At 40.1% G+C, this 16,857-nt stretch overlaps 1 protein-coding gene across 1 annotated transcript in view; it reads left to right on the plus strand.

The window, feature by feature from the left end:
* The window catches only part of LOC309551714 (uncharacterized protein), a gene marked incomplete at its 5' end in the record, with an annotated part of 213,716 nt that overhangs the window by 42,560 nt on the left and 154,299 nt on the right, over positions 1-16,857 (plus strand). Inside the window, 3 exons of the mRNA XM_082252399.1 lie at positions 5,285-5,491; positions 7,788-7,980; positions 10,701-10,831. Coding sequence (XP_082108525.1) covers positions 5,285-5,491; positions 7,788-7,980; positions 10,701-10,831 — 531 coding nt within the window. The remainder of the gene's footprint in view (positions 1-5,284; positions 5,492-7,787; positions 7,981-10,700; positions 10,832-16,857) is intronic.

Consider the following 16,857-nt stretch of genomic DNA (forward strand, 5'->3'; position numbering starts at 1 on the left):
GGATCATACTCATGAGATATATGTGAGGCCCAGTTAATATTTTGTTTGAGTTTTGCTATGTTTTTCCATTTTTAAGTGAAGTACAATGACACAATATAGATTTCATGAGGTACAGTATCTCACAAAAGTGAGTACACCCCTCACATTTTTGTAAATATTTTATTATATATTTGGGACAACACTGAAAAAATGACACTTTGCTCCAGTGTAAAGTAGTGAGTGTACAGCTTGTATAAAAGTGTATATTTACTGTCCCCTCAAAACAACTCAACACACAGTCATTAATGTCTAAGCCACTGGCAACAAAAGTGAGTATACCCCTAAGTGAAATGTCCAAATTGGGCCAAAAGTGTCAATATTTTGTGTGGCCACCATTATTTTTCAGCACTCCCTTAACCCTCTTAGGCATGGAGTTCACCAGAGCTTCACAGGTTGCCACTGGAGGCCTTTTCCACTCCTCCATGACGATATCATGGAGCTGGTGGATGAGGGAGACCTTCGCTCCTCCACCTTGCGCTCCTCCACCTTCTGTTTGAGGATGCCCCACAGATGTTCAATAGGGTTTAGGTCTGGAGACATGCTTGGCCAGTCCATCACCTTTACCCTCAGCTTCTTTAGCAAGGCAGTGGTCATCTTTGAGGTGTGTTTGGGGTCGTTATCATGCTGTAATACTGCCCTGCAGCCCAGTCTCTGAAGGGAGGGGATCATGCTCTGCTTCAGTATATCACAGTACATGTTGCCAATTATGGTTCCCTCAATTAACTGCAGCTCCCCAGTGCCAGCAGCACTCGTGACCATGACACTCCCATCACCATGCTTGACTTTAGGCAAGACACACTTGTCTTTATACTCCTCACCATGTTGCTGCCACACGCGCTTGACACCATCTGAACCAAATAAGTTTATCTTGGTCTCATCAGGACATGGTTTCAGTAATCCATGTCCTTAGTCTGCTTCTCTTCAGCAAACTGTTTGCAGGCTTTCTTGTGCATCATCTTTAGAAGAGGTTTCCTTCTGAGACGACAGCCATGCAGACCAATTTGATGCAGTGTTCGGCTTATGGTCTGAGCACTGACAGGCTGACCTCCCACCCCTTAAACCTCTGCAGCAATGCTTGCATGACACTCATACATCTTTTTCCCAAAGACAACCTCTAGATATGACGCTGAGCACGTGCACTCAACCTCTTTGGTTGACCGTGGCGAGGCCTGTTCTGAGTGGGACCTGTCCTGTTAAACTGCTGTATGGTCCTGGCCTCCTTGCTGCAGCTCAGTTCGGGGTCTTGGCAATCTTCTTATAGCCTAGGCCATCTTTATGTAGAGCAACTATTCTCTTTTTCAGATCCTCAGAGAGTTCCTTGCCATAAGGTGCCTTGTTGAACTACCAGTGACCAGTATTAGAGAGTGAGAGTGATAACACCAAATTTAACACACCTGCTTCCCATTCACACCTGAGATCTTGTAACACTAACGAGTCACATGACATTGGGGAGGGAAAATGGCTAATTGGGCCCAATTTAGGGGTGTACTCACTTTTGTTGGCAGTGGTTTAGACATTAAAGGCTGTGTGTTGAATTATTTTGAGGGGGCAGCAAATTTACACTGCTATACATGATGTACACTTACTACTTTACATTGTAGAAAAGTGTCATTTCTTCAGTGTTGTCACATGAAAAGATATAATAAAATACTTTAAAAAAATGTGAGGGGTGTACTCACTTTTGTGAGATACTGTATATCTTTTTTTATTTGACTTTGTCACTGTACAAACTGCAGTTTATTATTTTATCTCTACCACTGCTATGTACTGTGTACAATGTGGATGCTGTCATTATTGTGCTGTAAATATACCCTTTAAAAAAAAAAAAATAATAAAGTTTGGATAGAGTGAGATAGGATTGGAACTCTTCTTGGATATTTATCGTTATTCAGGGCTCTCCTATGTTGGCCATATATATTTAGATAAATAATTGAATTATTTTTGGCTCAATCTTTTCCAATAGAAATAATTGATCTATAGTCGACAACCTTTTCAATTGGTATGCCACACAGGGGGAAGTGGATTTCGCTTGATAATGAAGATAGAATAGTACTTTGTAATCTTATAATAGTAACATGTAATCTTATAATCTGATCTATAATATCCAATCATATTCATAAATAAAGTTGCCTATTGCTGAAAAACAGTCAACAATATTTTGCCCTTGCTGTTTACTTATTTTGGTTTAATCCAATTGAAATTAAGTGCAAATCAATGAGGAGGAGTGACAACAGTTTCACCAGATAGGAAATGAGAGAAAATCTCAGCAACACATACGTAATAATAGGGGAGTGCTAGATCCCCTGTCAGCTTTGTAATGCTGTCTAGGTTCCAACTGCAGATTTTCCCTCACTTCCGGTCTGGTGAAATTGTTATCACTGTAGCAATAAGTAAAGGAAATGTCTCTAATGAATTCTAATGCTTCCTCACTTTATCCAAAACTAAAAAAAATATTTGCTGGACATATACTTTAAGTTTTTGGTGCAGAGTATAATAAAGTTATTTTTACAAATAAAAAAAAGGTTGTTTTTTTTATTCTACGTTACAACTGACAATTATTCCTGCAGGTTGATATACAGGCTATATATTGTGTATGAGCTGGGTAATTATGACACCTATTTGATGAATGGACAATATACAAAGATCACTCAATCACCTGTAATTATGTGGTCTTTGTACTTATTATTCCCATTTAGAAAATCTCTAAATCTCTACATAAGCAAGGAAATGAAAGTGGAGGTGAAGTCCATATCTATCATATATCTAGAACTTTCCCACTGAAAGTTCAAAAATGTGTACTAGTGTCAACATCTCAATTTTTCCTTTTGTTGTGAGGATATGCCAAGCCATTTGTGAACAGTTATACCATTAAATGCAAATGTCCTAATCTGCATGTACAGTACTAGGGTTGGTATTCATACTCTGTGGTCTTTCCACTTGCAGCCACTCTCATAATCTGCTGAAAGAGGCCTCTTAGCTGCACCTATTTAGTTTCCCAGTAATGCTACTGCATTTCATTAGTGAAATTCATTGATTGTAGACACAAAATATGTGTCCTTGGGTTGTGCAGGTAGCAAACACTAATGGCAGAGGCTCAAGTCAAGGCAATATGCATACTATAGAGCAATTCTATACAATTATGCTATGCATTATGTGAGTTTGGTACTGCAGTCAACTGAAGCACATTCAGTACCACCTTGTAATATATACAAATGCCATGTTTCAGTGCTAACATTTTCACATATTATTTAAGTGAATAAGGTGCGCAAAACTATATGATTACATTAGCTGCAATTAAGACTCCAACCTTATTGGAGTAATTTACCACTTAAGCCCCGGAAGATTTTACCCCCTTCCTGACCAGGGCCTATTTTGCGATTCGGCACTGCGTGACTTTAACGGACAATTGTGCAGTCGTGCGACGCTGTACCTAAACGAATTTGATGTCCTTTTTTTCCCACAAACAGAGCTTTCTTTTGGTGGTATTTGATCACCTGTGCGATTTTTTGATCATGCGCTATAAACAAAAAAAGAGCGTCAATTTTGCAAAAATAACAATATTTTTCACATTTTTTTATATGAAATTACCCCCCAAAAAAATGTAAAAATCAACATTTTTTAACATTTTAGGCCAATTTGTTTTATGCTACCTATGTTTGGTAAAAAAAAAATCACAAAAAGCGTATTTTGATTAATTTGCACAAAAGTTATTGCGTTTACTAACTAAGGGAAAGATTTTTGTCATTTTTGTTGATTTTTTTTTTTAACGAGTAATGGCGGCGATCTGCGATTTTTTTTTTTGCGGGACTGCGACATTGTGGCGGACAGATCAGACCCTTGACTGACATTTTTGACACTTTTAGGGTTACCAGTGACATTACTGCAGTAATCAGTGCTATACATAGGCACTGTTACTGTAAAAATGACACTGGCAGTGAAGGAGTTAACTTTATTGGAGAGGGAGGGGTTACGTGTGTCCCTAGGGGCGTGTTTCTAACTGTGATTGGCTGTGGCTACTAGTGTAAGAACAGAGATCAACGGTCCTACATAGCAGAACCGTTTGATCTCCATTCTTACACAGGGAGAATGACAGGCGGCTTTGTTTACATTAGCCGCCTGCCTTTCTTCCGGTGTAACGGAAGATCGCGAGTGCCCGGCGGACATCGGGTCCGCCGGGCACATGCGCGGGGGGGTCTGTGACCGTGTGGGAGCAGGAGCGCGCCTCCGGCGGCGCGCGCTCGCTCCCTAGACCCTCACAGGCTAGCGACGTAGCCCTACGTCACTTTGCCTGTGAGGGGCTGACTGCCGACATAAATCGTCGTGCGGCGGTCGGCAAGCGATTAAGAATTGGAGTAACTCCAATCGCAGTTGATGCCTTCAGAGGGGAAACGTGTCGGGTGGAGAAGCCATGCTGTCACTTCTCGTGGTCCGTGCTGCAGAGCGGCCGCGAACATCTGTTGCTGGAAGCTTTTTGTTTGGTTTACAGTTTTGTCATGTAAGTGCCCCATTGTATTTGAATAAATTTGTGTATCAGGGATAATGCACTATTGCCTGCTTCTTCCTTTTCCCATACGGGGATCGCTGTATCTGTGAACATCTGAGTGGTTACATTTGGTGAGACCCAGCCTTAATACAGTGAGGGGACCTAGCAGGAGTAAGTGGAGCGTGGGGGGTGAAATAGCTACACTACCAAAGCTCTGGAGTTTGTGAATATCCAGCATTTAGCGGATGACAATACATCATTTGGTAAGAGTCCAATCCCTATTACTCCACATGGTCATTCATCTGGTTTGTGGGAAGACACTCTGATCCACTGATCCCTGCTCATGATTTGGTTGTTTTTTGACTGCATGATAAAGATGAGCTGGTAAGGGTATCTGCACAGTATTAGCTGTCACGTGGTGGTGTTGAGGAAATTGGAGTCTGTGCATCAATACCTAATTCACCTTCCTTATCCTTCATCACAATGAAGATTTATTAGTCACATATACTTTTGGACTTTTTGGACTGGATTTATGTTGAATTTCATTGATATGGCACTGTGTTGTTATATATTGTTTATAATTATGTACATGTTTTGCACCAATTTTACACGTATTACTGAGCGCACGAATTGCAATTTCCAACATTTGTAGATAGCATTTTAACTGGGTTACGGCAATGTCCAACTCTATGATGCTCCTAATTTTAAAAGCAGAATTGATATACTTGAACATGACCTTACTATTTTCATCCCCGACTTCAGCGCACTTGCCTTGGACATCTAAATTATTTTCGCTCACTTGAGAGAACTCTGACAATTGATAACTCCAGTCTTGTAAGTAATTCCGGAAATCTGGAACGATGTGCTGGAGAAGAGACCAGTTGGGTAACTGCAGCCCAGGGAGGACCTGGTGTCCCAGGAGGACTTGGATCTCATCAGTATATGCACCAAACCCCAGCTGATTTCAAGGTATTCCTTACAAAAAGCAATTGTTTTTCCACCATTTAGCTGTGTTTTGTCAGGTTAATTCCTAGATAACAGCTGATATTGTGATAAGGGTACAGTATATTTATTGTTGAAGAAACTTAAAATGCAGGTAAAGCCTAATAATGGTCTGTTAAATATACCAATTGAAGCATTTTGTGCAAAAATATCTGTTGATCTTGTCAGAAACTCAGAGCTGTCCTGTGTTCTATGCACCCTTAAGCTGGCCATAGACGGTTCAAATCTCAGCCGGTTCAGCAGTTCGAGATTCAAACCATGTATGGGTAGGCTTGACTGTACCCAAGTCGATCCATTGATTGACTTTGGTACAACCAGCATGTCAGATTTTTCATGTGAATATTTCCAGCGGCTATGGCTGCTAGCAATAATCACTGTGTGTTCAATCCCCCCCCCCCTCCCCCAGCCGGGAGAACACAATAGTTCCACTGGAGGGATTCCCTTTTTTTCCTCAAACCCATGGTTGCAGGAATGAAAATCGCACCATATATATGGCCGGCTTTATTGGTTTATCTCAAGCAATGTAATGAACCATCTAATTTTTTATCTTTGGACCACAGAATTATTAGTCTCTATGCTGTGGAAAATAGGATAGGGGGAGGGTTTCAGTAGTTTTGCAAAAGACAATTAAGCAGGGCTGACACCATTTTGTCTACAAAATTGCTGTGTGCTTTTAGCTCCTAACAGACCTTAGAAGCTGAGCGCATTTTTAAAGGGTCTTTATGAAGATAAAATGTATTGTACAGATGTACTTCATATGTTTTGCTTTTTTCCCCGGACATACGCTTTAGGCACACATATACATTGCAATTTAGTAGCGCATTATCTCTTGTGATTTATAAAGTACTTTGTCACGTTTCCACTGTGTGTCTTAGGTCACGACTATAAAAAAAAGGAGTTCTGCCACTGACATTGATGGGTATAATGTCTGATAAACTAGAATTTGATGTGATTATAGAAGGAATGTGTAATTATAAAATATAGAGCAAATTAAAGTGGTTGTTAAGCCACTACTATAAAATAATCGAATCCGCTCTGTAATATATCTCGAAGTGCTCCTGTGCCTGTTTTATAGAAAAAATATGCCGATCTGTACCTATATCAGAGCGGCTCCCAGCGATCAGCTGATCCCTTGGCTCTCTTCTCTGCCCAGCTGACAGCTCCAGTGGGTGGGCCTGAGCACTGGTGCTGACATCAGCTGGGGGGGAGGGCAAGAGAACAGAGGAACTGCTCTGATATAGATACATATCAGCATATTTTTTCTATAAGACAGGCACAGGAGCACTTAGTGTTATATTACAGAGTGGATGGGATTCATTTATTTTAAGTATGAAAGCAGCAGGAGTAGAGGGGCGGGCGCTGACACAGCAGACAGACAGGGAGGGAGGGGGAGGAGGACACAGGAGACAGGGAGCAGGGCTGCAGATGACAGAGACATGTACACTGACCACGGTGTTAGGGCTCAGCAGCCATGATATACCGTGGTCAGTTTTAAGACGGAAGGGTAGAAACTGGCAGGATCAGCCAGGTGTTTTAGGTGATACGGGGGGGGGGGGGGCAAATGACAAAGCACAAGCACTGTGCTGTATAACATGCTTTAGGCAAACAGTATCTGTTTTTTTGTTTTTTTTTGTTTAGGGTAACAAACGCTTTAAGGCAGCAAGTAACAATAGTTGGTAAACTGCTGTTGATTTACAGACAGAATTGCAACTGTGCTTGATTACTCTAATCAAAGTTTTATATAAATGCTTGCAGACAGGTTCCTCAGGCTTCTTATACAGCTCCCTGGGAAGCACTGCAACCTCTTGTTACTTTGCAGCCTACCTTTGATGTTTCTGTGTACAATAATAAATCTGAGTTGGGCTCAAAGTGAGGGCAGTGTATGGAGCCAGGGCAACATGGGCTGTATCAATATAGGCTAATTTTTAGGGCCATCCAAAAGGTTCCATATGGATTTAGCTAGACAACAGTCATTTGAAGTAGATAAATGCCACTATGACAAGTATTCAGCATATTGTCTGTATCCATTAAGCTAGTTCATGTTTTACTGGAGCCTGTCTTTAACCAAGATAATTGCAATTTTAGTGTACACACAGCTGTAGTGGTATTAGATCAACTGCAAGTCTAAGGCATATTATTAGTGGTGGGGATATCTTTATGTACAACTGTAAAAGCTTGGAGTACTAATTACTCATTGTATACCACTATCTTGCAATACTCTCTGGACTTATCTCTTATATGGCACCTGTATCTCCACTAACAGGTACACAGTGTACAGTTCATGGAGTTTTCGGACGTGGAGAATCATAATGACTATTACATAATAAAAGATGGCATCATCCACACTCAGGATGGAAAAGGAGCATTCATAGTGTATGATGTGGCATTTGATGATCTACAGGAGTTACAACATCAACTACTGCTTCTAGCCACTCTCTTCATTGAGAAAGAAAGAAGTGAGTTTAGCTTAGTTATGGTCAGTTTCACTGTATCTGCTGGGATATTTTATACTTTGAGCAGGCTTGAGATTCAGAAAAGTATTTAGAAAAGTTTGTTAAAGCAGAACACAGAATCATTGCAGACCTTTCCACACTAATAGACCTAGAGGTGGATTAGTCACCACATAGTCACCACAACAGATTCACAAAAATTCTGGGGCAAAATCCCTTGCAAAGTGTAACTTCCTTTGCAAAGTGAAAAGCCTGTTTTGTGTAGATTTACTAATGAAAAATAGTCTATTCACTTTTCATGGGAATCTACCCCCGGGGTTAGTGAATGTGGTGAAGCTCTGATGACTTCCATTATCTAATAATGTACAAGCAAAAATGCTATTTTTTTTTAAATTTTCCTTGCGTGTGATTGGGTAAACTTTGCATAGTGAAACTTCACCACATTCACTAAGCCCTGGGATGCATTCTCTTGCAAAGTGAACAGCCTATTTGCCTTTAGTAAATGAACCTCTGTATGTAATAGGTACCAATAACATTAAAAAATAAAATATTAGCCTGTGCCCTTCTAAAAAATTACTACAATCCCTTATATAGCACTCTAATTACTTTCTTAGTAGTATGATAGTGATGCCTGAACAACATCTATTATCTGTTCATAAAATTGTGTAATGTTTAGGTAAATCATTTCCTTAATATAGTAGGTCTCCCTGTCCTGTAGTGACGCATAGGAGGTAAATGATCTGGTTTGCTCTTGTTAATTGATATTGATTCAAAGGTTTGTGTGGTAGAATTAAACGTATGTGGTCATGATGTAAAAAAAAAAAAAAATATATATATATATATAGATACACACACACACATATATATATATATATATATATATATATATATATATATATATACACACACACATACAAGTGCATCTCAAAAAATTAGAATATCATCAAAAAGTCACTTTATTTCAGTAATTCAATTCAAAAAGGGACTCGTATATTTTATATAGATACGTTACACACAGAGTGCTATATTTCAAACATTTCTTTTTTTTTTTAACCAGCAGATGACATGGCTCCCCAAATCATCACTGACTGTGGAAAATTCACACTGGACCTCATGCAACTTAGATACTTCCTCCAGACTCCGGGACCTTGATTTACAAAAGAAATGCAACATTTTTCACAGTCCTTGATGATTTGGGGGGCCATATCATCTGCTGGTGTTGGTCCACTGTGTTTTATCAAGTCCAAAGTCAGCGCAGCCTTCTACTAGGATATTCAAGAGCACTTCATGCTTCCCTCTGCTGACCAGCTTCATGGAGATGCTGATTTCATTTTCCAGCAGGACTTGGCACCTGCCTACACTGGCAAAAGTACCAATACCCGATTTAATGATCATGGTACCACTGTGCTTGATTGGCCAGCAAACTCACCTGACCTAAACCCTATAGAAAGTCTGTGGGGTTTTGTCAAGTAGAAGATGAGAGACACCAAACCTAACAATGCAGACTAGCTGAAGGCCACTATCAAAGCATCCTGGGCTTCCATAACACCTCAGCAGTGCCACAGGCTGATCGCCTGCATGCCACGCCGCATTGATGCAGTAATTCATGCAAAAGGACCCCAGACCAAATATTGAATGCATACCATACCATACCGTACATAGACCTACTTTTTAGTAAGCAAACATTTCTGTATTAAAAATCCTTTTTTTATATTGGTCTTATGTAATATTCTAATTTTCTGAGATACTGAATTTTGGGTTTCCACTCCTCAAACTAAAAAAAAAAAAAAGAAATACTTGAAATATGTTATTCTGTGTGTAATCCATCTATATAAAATGTATGAGTTTCACTTTTTGAATTGAATTATTGAAGTAAATAACTTTAAGATAATCAATTTTTTTTAGATGCATCTGTATATATTTATCTTATTCTAAAAAAAATAAAAATAGACAATTTTTTCACAGAAAGCAAGCAATATTACCGTTGATGTGTATTTAATTTGGGTTGGTTATATTATCTTTATTCTGACCTGGAACAAAGATGCAGTCAGCGAAGTCAGGACTACTGGCTAGTGTAAAAAGGACCAGTATGACAAGCCCCAAAGGTTGCATCTTTAAACCAAGATGGCAGGGGAAAGTCAATACTTCAGTTCTGAGAGATTTCCCTCATACTAAAACTTCAACCAAAACTTTTGCTTTTTATTTGTTTTTAGGTAAAATGGGGAAGGGTAAAAATATTTGTTGAATTTTTGTTACTGTCTTTGCTCTCAGTGGGGAGATTTCCCTCCCTATCATGGTGACCACAGCACATTGATGTGAGCTGATGGCAGATCTGCAATAGTTTACAAAATAGTAAATTAACTGCCATTTGTGTGCCACTATAATTAGTGTGTACCAGCGAAAGTATCCTTGATTCTAATACAGTGTGCTAGAGTTTATGATTCTGTAAATATCCATTCATCTTGATGATATAGTACAGAAAGGAAGAAGTTCATGTAAACATATCAAAACTGTGGTGAACACAATGATTTGCTTTGTTTCTTATACTATTAATGTCATTATTGATGACATTTCCATCATATGCCATTACTAGTAAACTGTTTTACTTGGCCGATGAATTAAATGTAAAAAAATGAGCTATGGTTGTTGCTCAAGAACCATTTAATTTCTTCAGCATGTCATCCTTTAAAGAGCTCTTCGTTTTGTCTTTGTTTTTGTTTCTTAAGATTTCAAAGCAAGTAAAAGAGAAGCCGGTGATGTGAATCTCGCGGACTGGGCTCACATTAATGTGGATCGTTTTGCTCTGCTACTTGACCTTTGGACTTGGGAATGTGCTCTACTAGAAAACAAGCAGCAGGTAGACAGCTTGTTGTTGCTTGTCATTTGATCAGTTCCGACGCGTCCCTGGGCTCTTTCAGCTTCCTGGTCGTTGTATTTGTCATGCTGTCAATCTACCTTGTCCTCTGTTGTCACCTTCTTTTTCTCTTCATATGTTCCCCATATCACAATATATTTCATGGAGCCCAGCCTTTGCAGTACATGGCCAAATATTTTATCCTTTGATGTAGTCACCAACCTTTGGTAAGAGGGTTTTCAATTTTATTGACCAAATTACACATAGGAGTGCAAATAATAGGGCGTACATAAACATAGGATCATCAGTTAGCAACCCAATGTCAGCATGGCCTTTTAAGAATTCATCATTTATTAGTGCAACCACAAATTATTACCAATACACAATAATTATGTTCATTCATTAGAGAAATAGGAATGGGACTTTAGAGGTGCCAAAAATGAAACCAAACTTATACAGTTAAAATCTCCAAATTTGTATTACAATTAGAAGTGAATGTGTATACTGCGCTAACCAACATACATAATAAAAAGCCGCTAGAACAAAACAACTGACAAACAGGTTGATGTGAACAATAAATAGAAAAAAGTGCAGCGCTTAATCAGAGAGAACTGTGACAGCTCTCTACATACATATGAGTAATAAAGTGCATATAAAACCAATACAATGGTATGTAAATCATATAGAAAACCAGAATAAAAGTCCCAATAAAACTTATAAGGTGAAGACATTCAGGATGGTCAGGTGGATCATATAGTGAATATATCCCGTCACCAACACCCAAATGAATAATGCGCTTACCAGAAGATGTTGGCCCAAACTACTGTATAGCATAAGGGTCAAAAAGGCTCATGTGATGGTATTACGATTCCTTAGCTTGGACTGCAACCACAGGTGTTCTCCAGGTATGTATCCAGTAGGATGAATGGAGGGTAAGACTCACAGACATAAAGGGCCATATGGATAAAAACCAAAGGAAACAAACATAGTGTAAAACCCCAAATTTTTTTTTATTTAAATAAGGGAATGCACTCACAGATGATCCAGTGGTACAGGCAAAAATATAAGCAGGTGAATCAGGCTAGAGAGGCACAACCCTGATGCATTTTGTCCCATAGGACATTCTCAAAGGATTTCACCAGCCTGACCACTATGTTTGTTTCCTTTGGTTTTTATCCATTTGGCCCTTGATGTCTGTGAGTCTTACCCTCTATTCATCCTACTGGATACATACCTGGAGATCACCTGTAGTTGCAGTGCAAGCTAAGGAATCGTAATACCATCACATGAGCCTTTTTGACCCTTATGCTATACAGTAGTTTGGGCCAACATCTTCTGGTGAGCGCATTATTCATTTGGGTGTTGGTGACGGGATATATTCACTATATGATCCACATGACCATCCTGGATGTCTTCACCTTATACGTTTTATTGGGACTTTTTTTCTGGTTTTCTATATGATTTACATACCATTGTATTGGTTTTATATGCACTTTATTACTCATATGTATATAGAGAGCTGTCACAGTTCTCTCTGATTTAGCCCTGCACTTTTTTCTATTTATTGTATTACAATTACAGTGCCTTGAAAAAGTATTCATACCCCTTGAAATATTCCACATTTTGTCATGTTACAACCAAAAACCGAAATATATTTTTGGGGATTTTATGTGATAGACCAACACAAAGTGGCACATAATTGTGATGTGGAAGGGAAACTATAAATGGTTTTCAAAATCTTTTACAAATAAATATCTGAAAAGTGTGGTGTGCATTTGTATTCAGCCCCCCCCCCCCCCCTTAGTCAATACTAGAACATCCTTTTGCTGCAATTACAGCTGCAAGTCATTTTGGAGATGTCTCTACCAGCTTTGCACATCTAAAGAGTGAAATTTTTGCTTATTCTTCTTTGCAAAACAGCTCAAGCTCTGTCAGATTTGATGGAGAGCGTCTGTGAATAGCAATTTTCAAGTCTTGAAACAGATTCTCAAATGGATTTAGGTCTGGACTTTGACTGGGCCATTTTAACACATGAATATGATTTGAATTAAACCATTCCATTGTAGCTTTGGCTGTATGTTTAGAATCATTGTTCTGCTGGAAGGTTAATCTCCGTCCCAGTCTAAAGTCTTTTGCAGACTCTAACAGGTTTTCTTCTAAGATTGCCCTGTATTTGGCTCCATCCATATTCCCATCAACTCTGACCAGCTTCCTTGCCCCTGCTAAAGAAAAGCCATAACCACAACCACAACCTGATGCTGCCACCACCATGTTTTACGGTGGGGATGGTGTGTTCAGGGTAATGTGCTGTGTTCGTTTTCCGCCACACATAGCGTTTTGCTTTAAGGCCAAAAAGTTCAATTTTAGTCTCATCTGACCAGAACACTTTCTTCTACATGTTTGCTGTGTCCCCCGCATGGCTTCTTGCAAACTGCAAACGAGACTTCTTATGGCTTTCTTTCAACAATGGCTTTCTTCTTAACACTCTTCTATTAAAGCTAGATTTGTGGAGTGCACGAATGATAAATAGTTGTCCTGTGGATAGATTCTTCCACCTTAGCTGTGGATCTCTGCAGCTCCTACAGAGTTACCATGGGCCTTTTGGCTTGTTCTCTTATTAATTCTTTCCTTGCCTGGCCTGTTAGTTTAGGTGGATGGCCATGTCTTGGTAGGTTTGCATTTGTGCCATACTCTTTCCATTTTTGGATGATGGATTGAATAGTGCTCTGTGAGCTGTTCAAAGCTTGGGATATTTTTTTTATACTTTAACCCTACTTTAAACTTCTCCACAACTTTATTCCGGGCTTGTCTTGTGTGTTCCTTGGCCATCATGATGCTGTTTGTTCACTAAAGTTCTCTAACAAACCTCTGAGGGCTTCATAGCACAGCTGTATTTATATTTATATTAAATTACGCACAGGTGGACTCTATTCACAAATGAGGTGATTTCTGAAGGTATCGGAGAAAAGGGGGCTGAAAACAAATGCATGCCACACTTTTCAGATATTTATTTGTAAACAAATTTGGAAAACAATTTATCATTTTCCTTCCACTTCACAATTATGTGCCATTTTGTGCTGGTCTATCACATAAAATCCCATTAAAATATATTTACTTTTTTGATGGCAAAATGTGAAAAAATGTCAAGGGGTATGAATTCTTTTTCAAGGCACTGTACATATTTAAAATGTTTAACCACTTTACGTCTAGCCACATAGACCTACGTCGGCAGACTTTGCATGGTTGTACCGGGGCGATGCCTCTAGCTAGAGGCATCATCCCAGTACCGTTTTTTAGAGCCAGCGGTCAGCTTTCCGTCGGTAATGACCGATGCGGCTTGGGAGCCGCTTGAATGTTACCCCGGCGAGCGGGAGGGGACGCCCCCCCCTCCCGCCGCCTTGCACGGCTTTGCCCGTCCCACCGGGAGACCCGAGCACCCAGCCAGCATGTCCGCCGGCTGGATGGAGTCCCGATCAAAGCCGGAAGCAGCTTCGATCGGGTCTCCGATGACGTAACCTGGAGGCGGCGTCCATGACGGCACATCCGGGTTACACTGCTGCTAAAGGCGACAGATTCAAAAAGTGACAGTATTCAAAAATGCAGTTTTCGGCGTTTTGAATACATGGAAGTGTATTGGAGGGGTCTAGGGTCTTTTAGACCCTCGATCCCTCCATAAAGAGTCCCTTTTACCGCATATTGCTGTCACAAGGGATGTTTACATTGCTTGTGACAGCAATAAAAGAGATCAGATTTTTTTTTTTTTAAAAACCTGTGTTAAAATAAAATAAATAAATAAATAGAAAAAAAAATGTTGCCGCCCCCGTCGCCGTTAGCTAGCACACGAAAGAAAACGTATATGGAAGTCGCGCCGCAAATGAAATCGCTGTTCAAACCACACATGTGAGGTATCGCCGCAATCGCCAGAGTGTGAACAATAATTAGAAAAAAAAGAGCTACACTCTAACTCTAAACTGGTAACCGTTAAAAAATTTTAAGTCGTCGCCTATGGAGATTTTTATTGACCATGTTTGTCGCCATTCCGCGGGTGTGCGCAATTTTAAACCGTAACATGTTGGGTATCTATTTACTCGGCGTGACATCATCTTTCACAATATAGAAAAAAATGGGCTAACTTTACTGTTTAGTTTTTTTTAAATGCAGTGAAATGTGATTTTTCGTAATTGTTCCAAAAAAATGGCGTTTGAAAGACCGCTGCGCAAATACCGCGTGACAAAAAATATTGCAATGACTGCCATTTTATTTTCCAGTGTCTTTGCTAAAAATATATATATATATATATATAATGTTTGGGGGTTTTAAGTAGTTTTCTAGCAAAAAATACTGATTTAAACTTGTAAACAAAAAGTGTCAAAAATAGGTTTAGTGGTAAAGTGGTTAAAAAAGAAAAAAACCCATATTCTGAGTCACTCGTATACAGCATGAATGATAGATGCAGATGCAATCTCTAAGAATTTAATTTCTTTATGCTCTTGATTCTACATGTTTTGCCAAGTTCGGCTTTATTAGGAAGTATTTGAGTGTCAGGGATATAACCACCACACCCGAAGACTACCCCTGCAAGCTCAACGCCAGTACAGCGACAGAAGGGCGACCATAGATGGATTGAAGGAGTATGGAAAATCACCCACAAGCCACAATGAGCACCTCCCACAATGAGCACCTCCCACAATGAGCACCTCCCAACCAGCGCAAGGTTGACTGCCCTTTTGAGGAGGCACAAGGACTCAGGGATACAGTATTTAAAAATAATGTATGAAAATGGCCACTAGGAGGAGTAAGTATGGTGCAGGTTCAGCTGGGTCACCCAAATGTATTAGGGCTGGTTCACACCAAAAAAACTTACTCCAGATCCATTCTGGATGAATTTCTGCATGCACGTTTTTAACACATTTGTGATGCGTTTTCAGATGCATTCCACATGATTTTTTTCTTCTTTCTTTTCCTGTTTTTTTTTTTTTTTATGCATTCCAGTGCATCCCGGTGCATTTTTGATGTGTTTTACTGCATTTCAGTACAGCCCAGTGCAGGAAAAATGCAGCATATTCAATTTTTTTTTTTTTTAGAACTGGAACTGATCGTACTGGTGTGAACTATGCCATTGGAAACCATATAACCTACTTTCCATGAATTTTTGATGCATAAAAAAATGCTCTTGACTGCATGTGGTGTGAACTGGCCCTTATATAGCTAGTTGAGATCTAAAATCACTGTGCCCACTGCCTGCTTCCCCCTATGTACTCCTCCTGGACTCTAGCATGTTCACCAAAATGACTGCTACGCTCCAGAGGGAAAGGATGAAATAAAAAAAAAAAGAATAACTGCTAGGTGGTCACGCTCAGTGGGCTGGACAATATCCTGATGAAACCACAAGGGTCAAAAAAATGTTGGTAAGCTTAAAAATTATTTGTCAATGGACTGGGGTAATATGTAAAACCATGTAAATAAGCAAGGCAAAAAAGAGCCAACAATACCACAGAGGTGCCAGGGGCTTTGAAGGGTTAACATCATCTGAAGGGCCCACTGATGAGGCATGGGCAGCCTCCAATGTTAATGCTATGTTGGTAAAGATCGGGTCCCAGAGGTCCCTGTGACAGGAGGCTGAGCACCGGCGTGTGTGGGGAGTTCACTCTTGTACACTGCAGGATGGTGCATGAGGACCGAGAGACACAGACAGGAGATTGCAGTGTTCCAGACTGGGAAGTGTGGTGACCAGGGATGTCCAGGGGTCCAGGCTGAGGACCAAGAGGGAGCCAGCGTGCCCAAGCCGGGCAGGGTTGGGGAACCGGCACGTCTGGCTGACATCAGTTGGAGGACAAGATGGAAGCCCATGACCAGTGTGGAATGCAAGCTGGCCTGTTGCCATGATGACTCATTTTGCGCACATGCGCTTTGTTAAAGTCAAGGATGAACGGTAAACAGGATGAATATATACCCGATGTGTGGGTGGGTAGGGGTGAGGAACAGACTGGACCATTCAAAGGCCTGGAGGTGCTTGTTAACCCCTCAAA

This window comes from Pelophylax lessonae (assembly GCF_965119305.1).
Source record: "Pelophylax lessonae genome assembly, chromosome: 3".
Classification (NCBI taxonomy): Eukaryota; Metazoa; Chordata; class Amphibia; order Anura; family Ranidae; genus Pelophylax; species Pelophylax lessonae.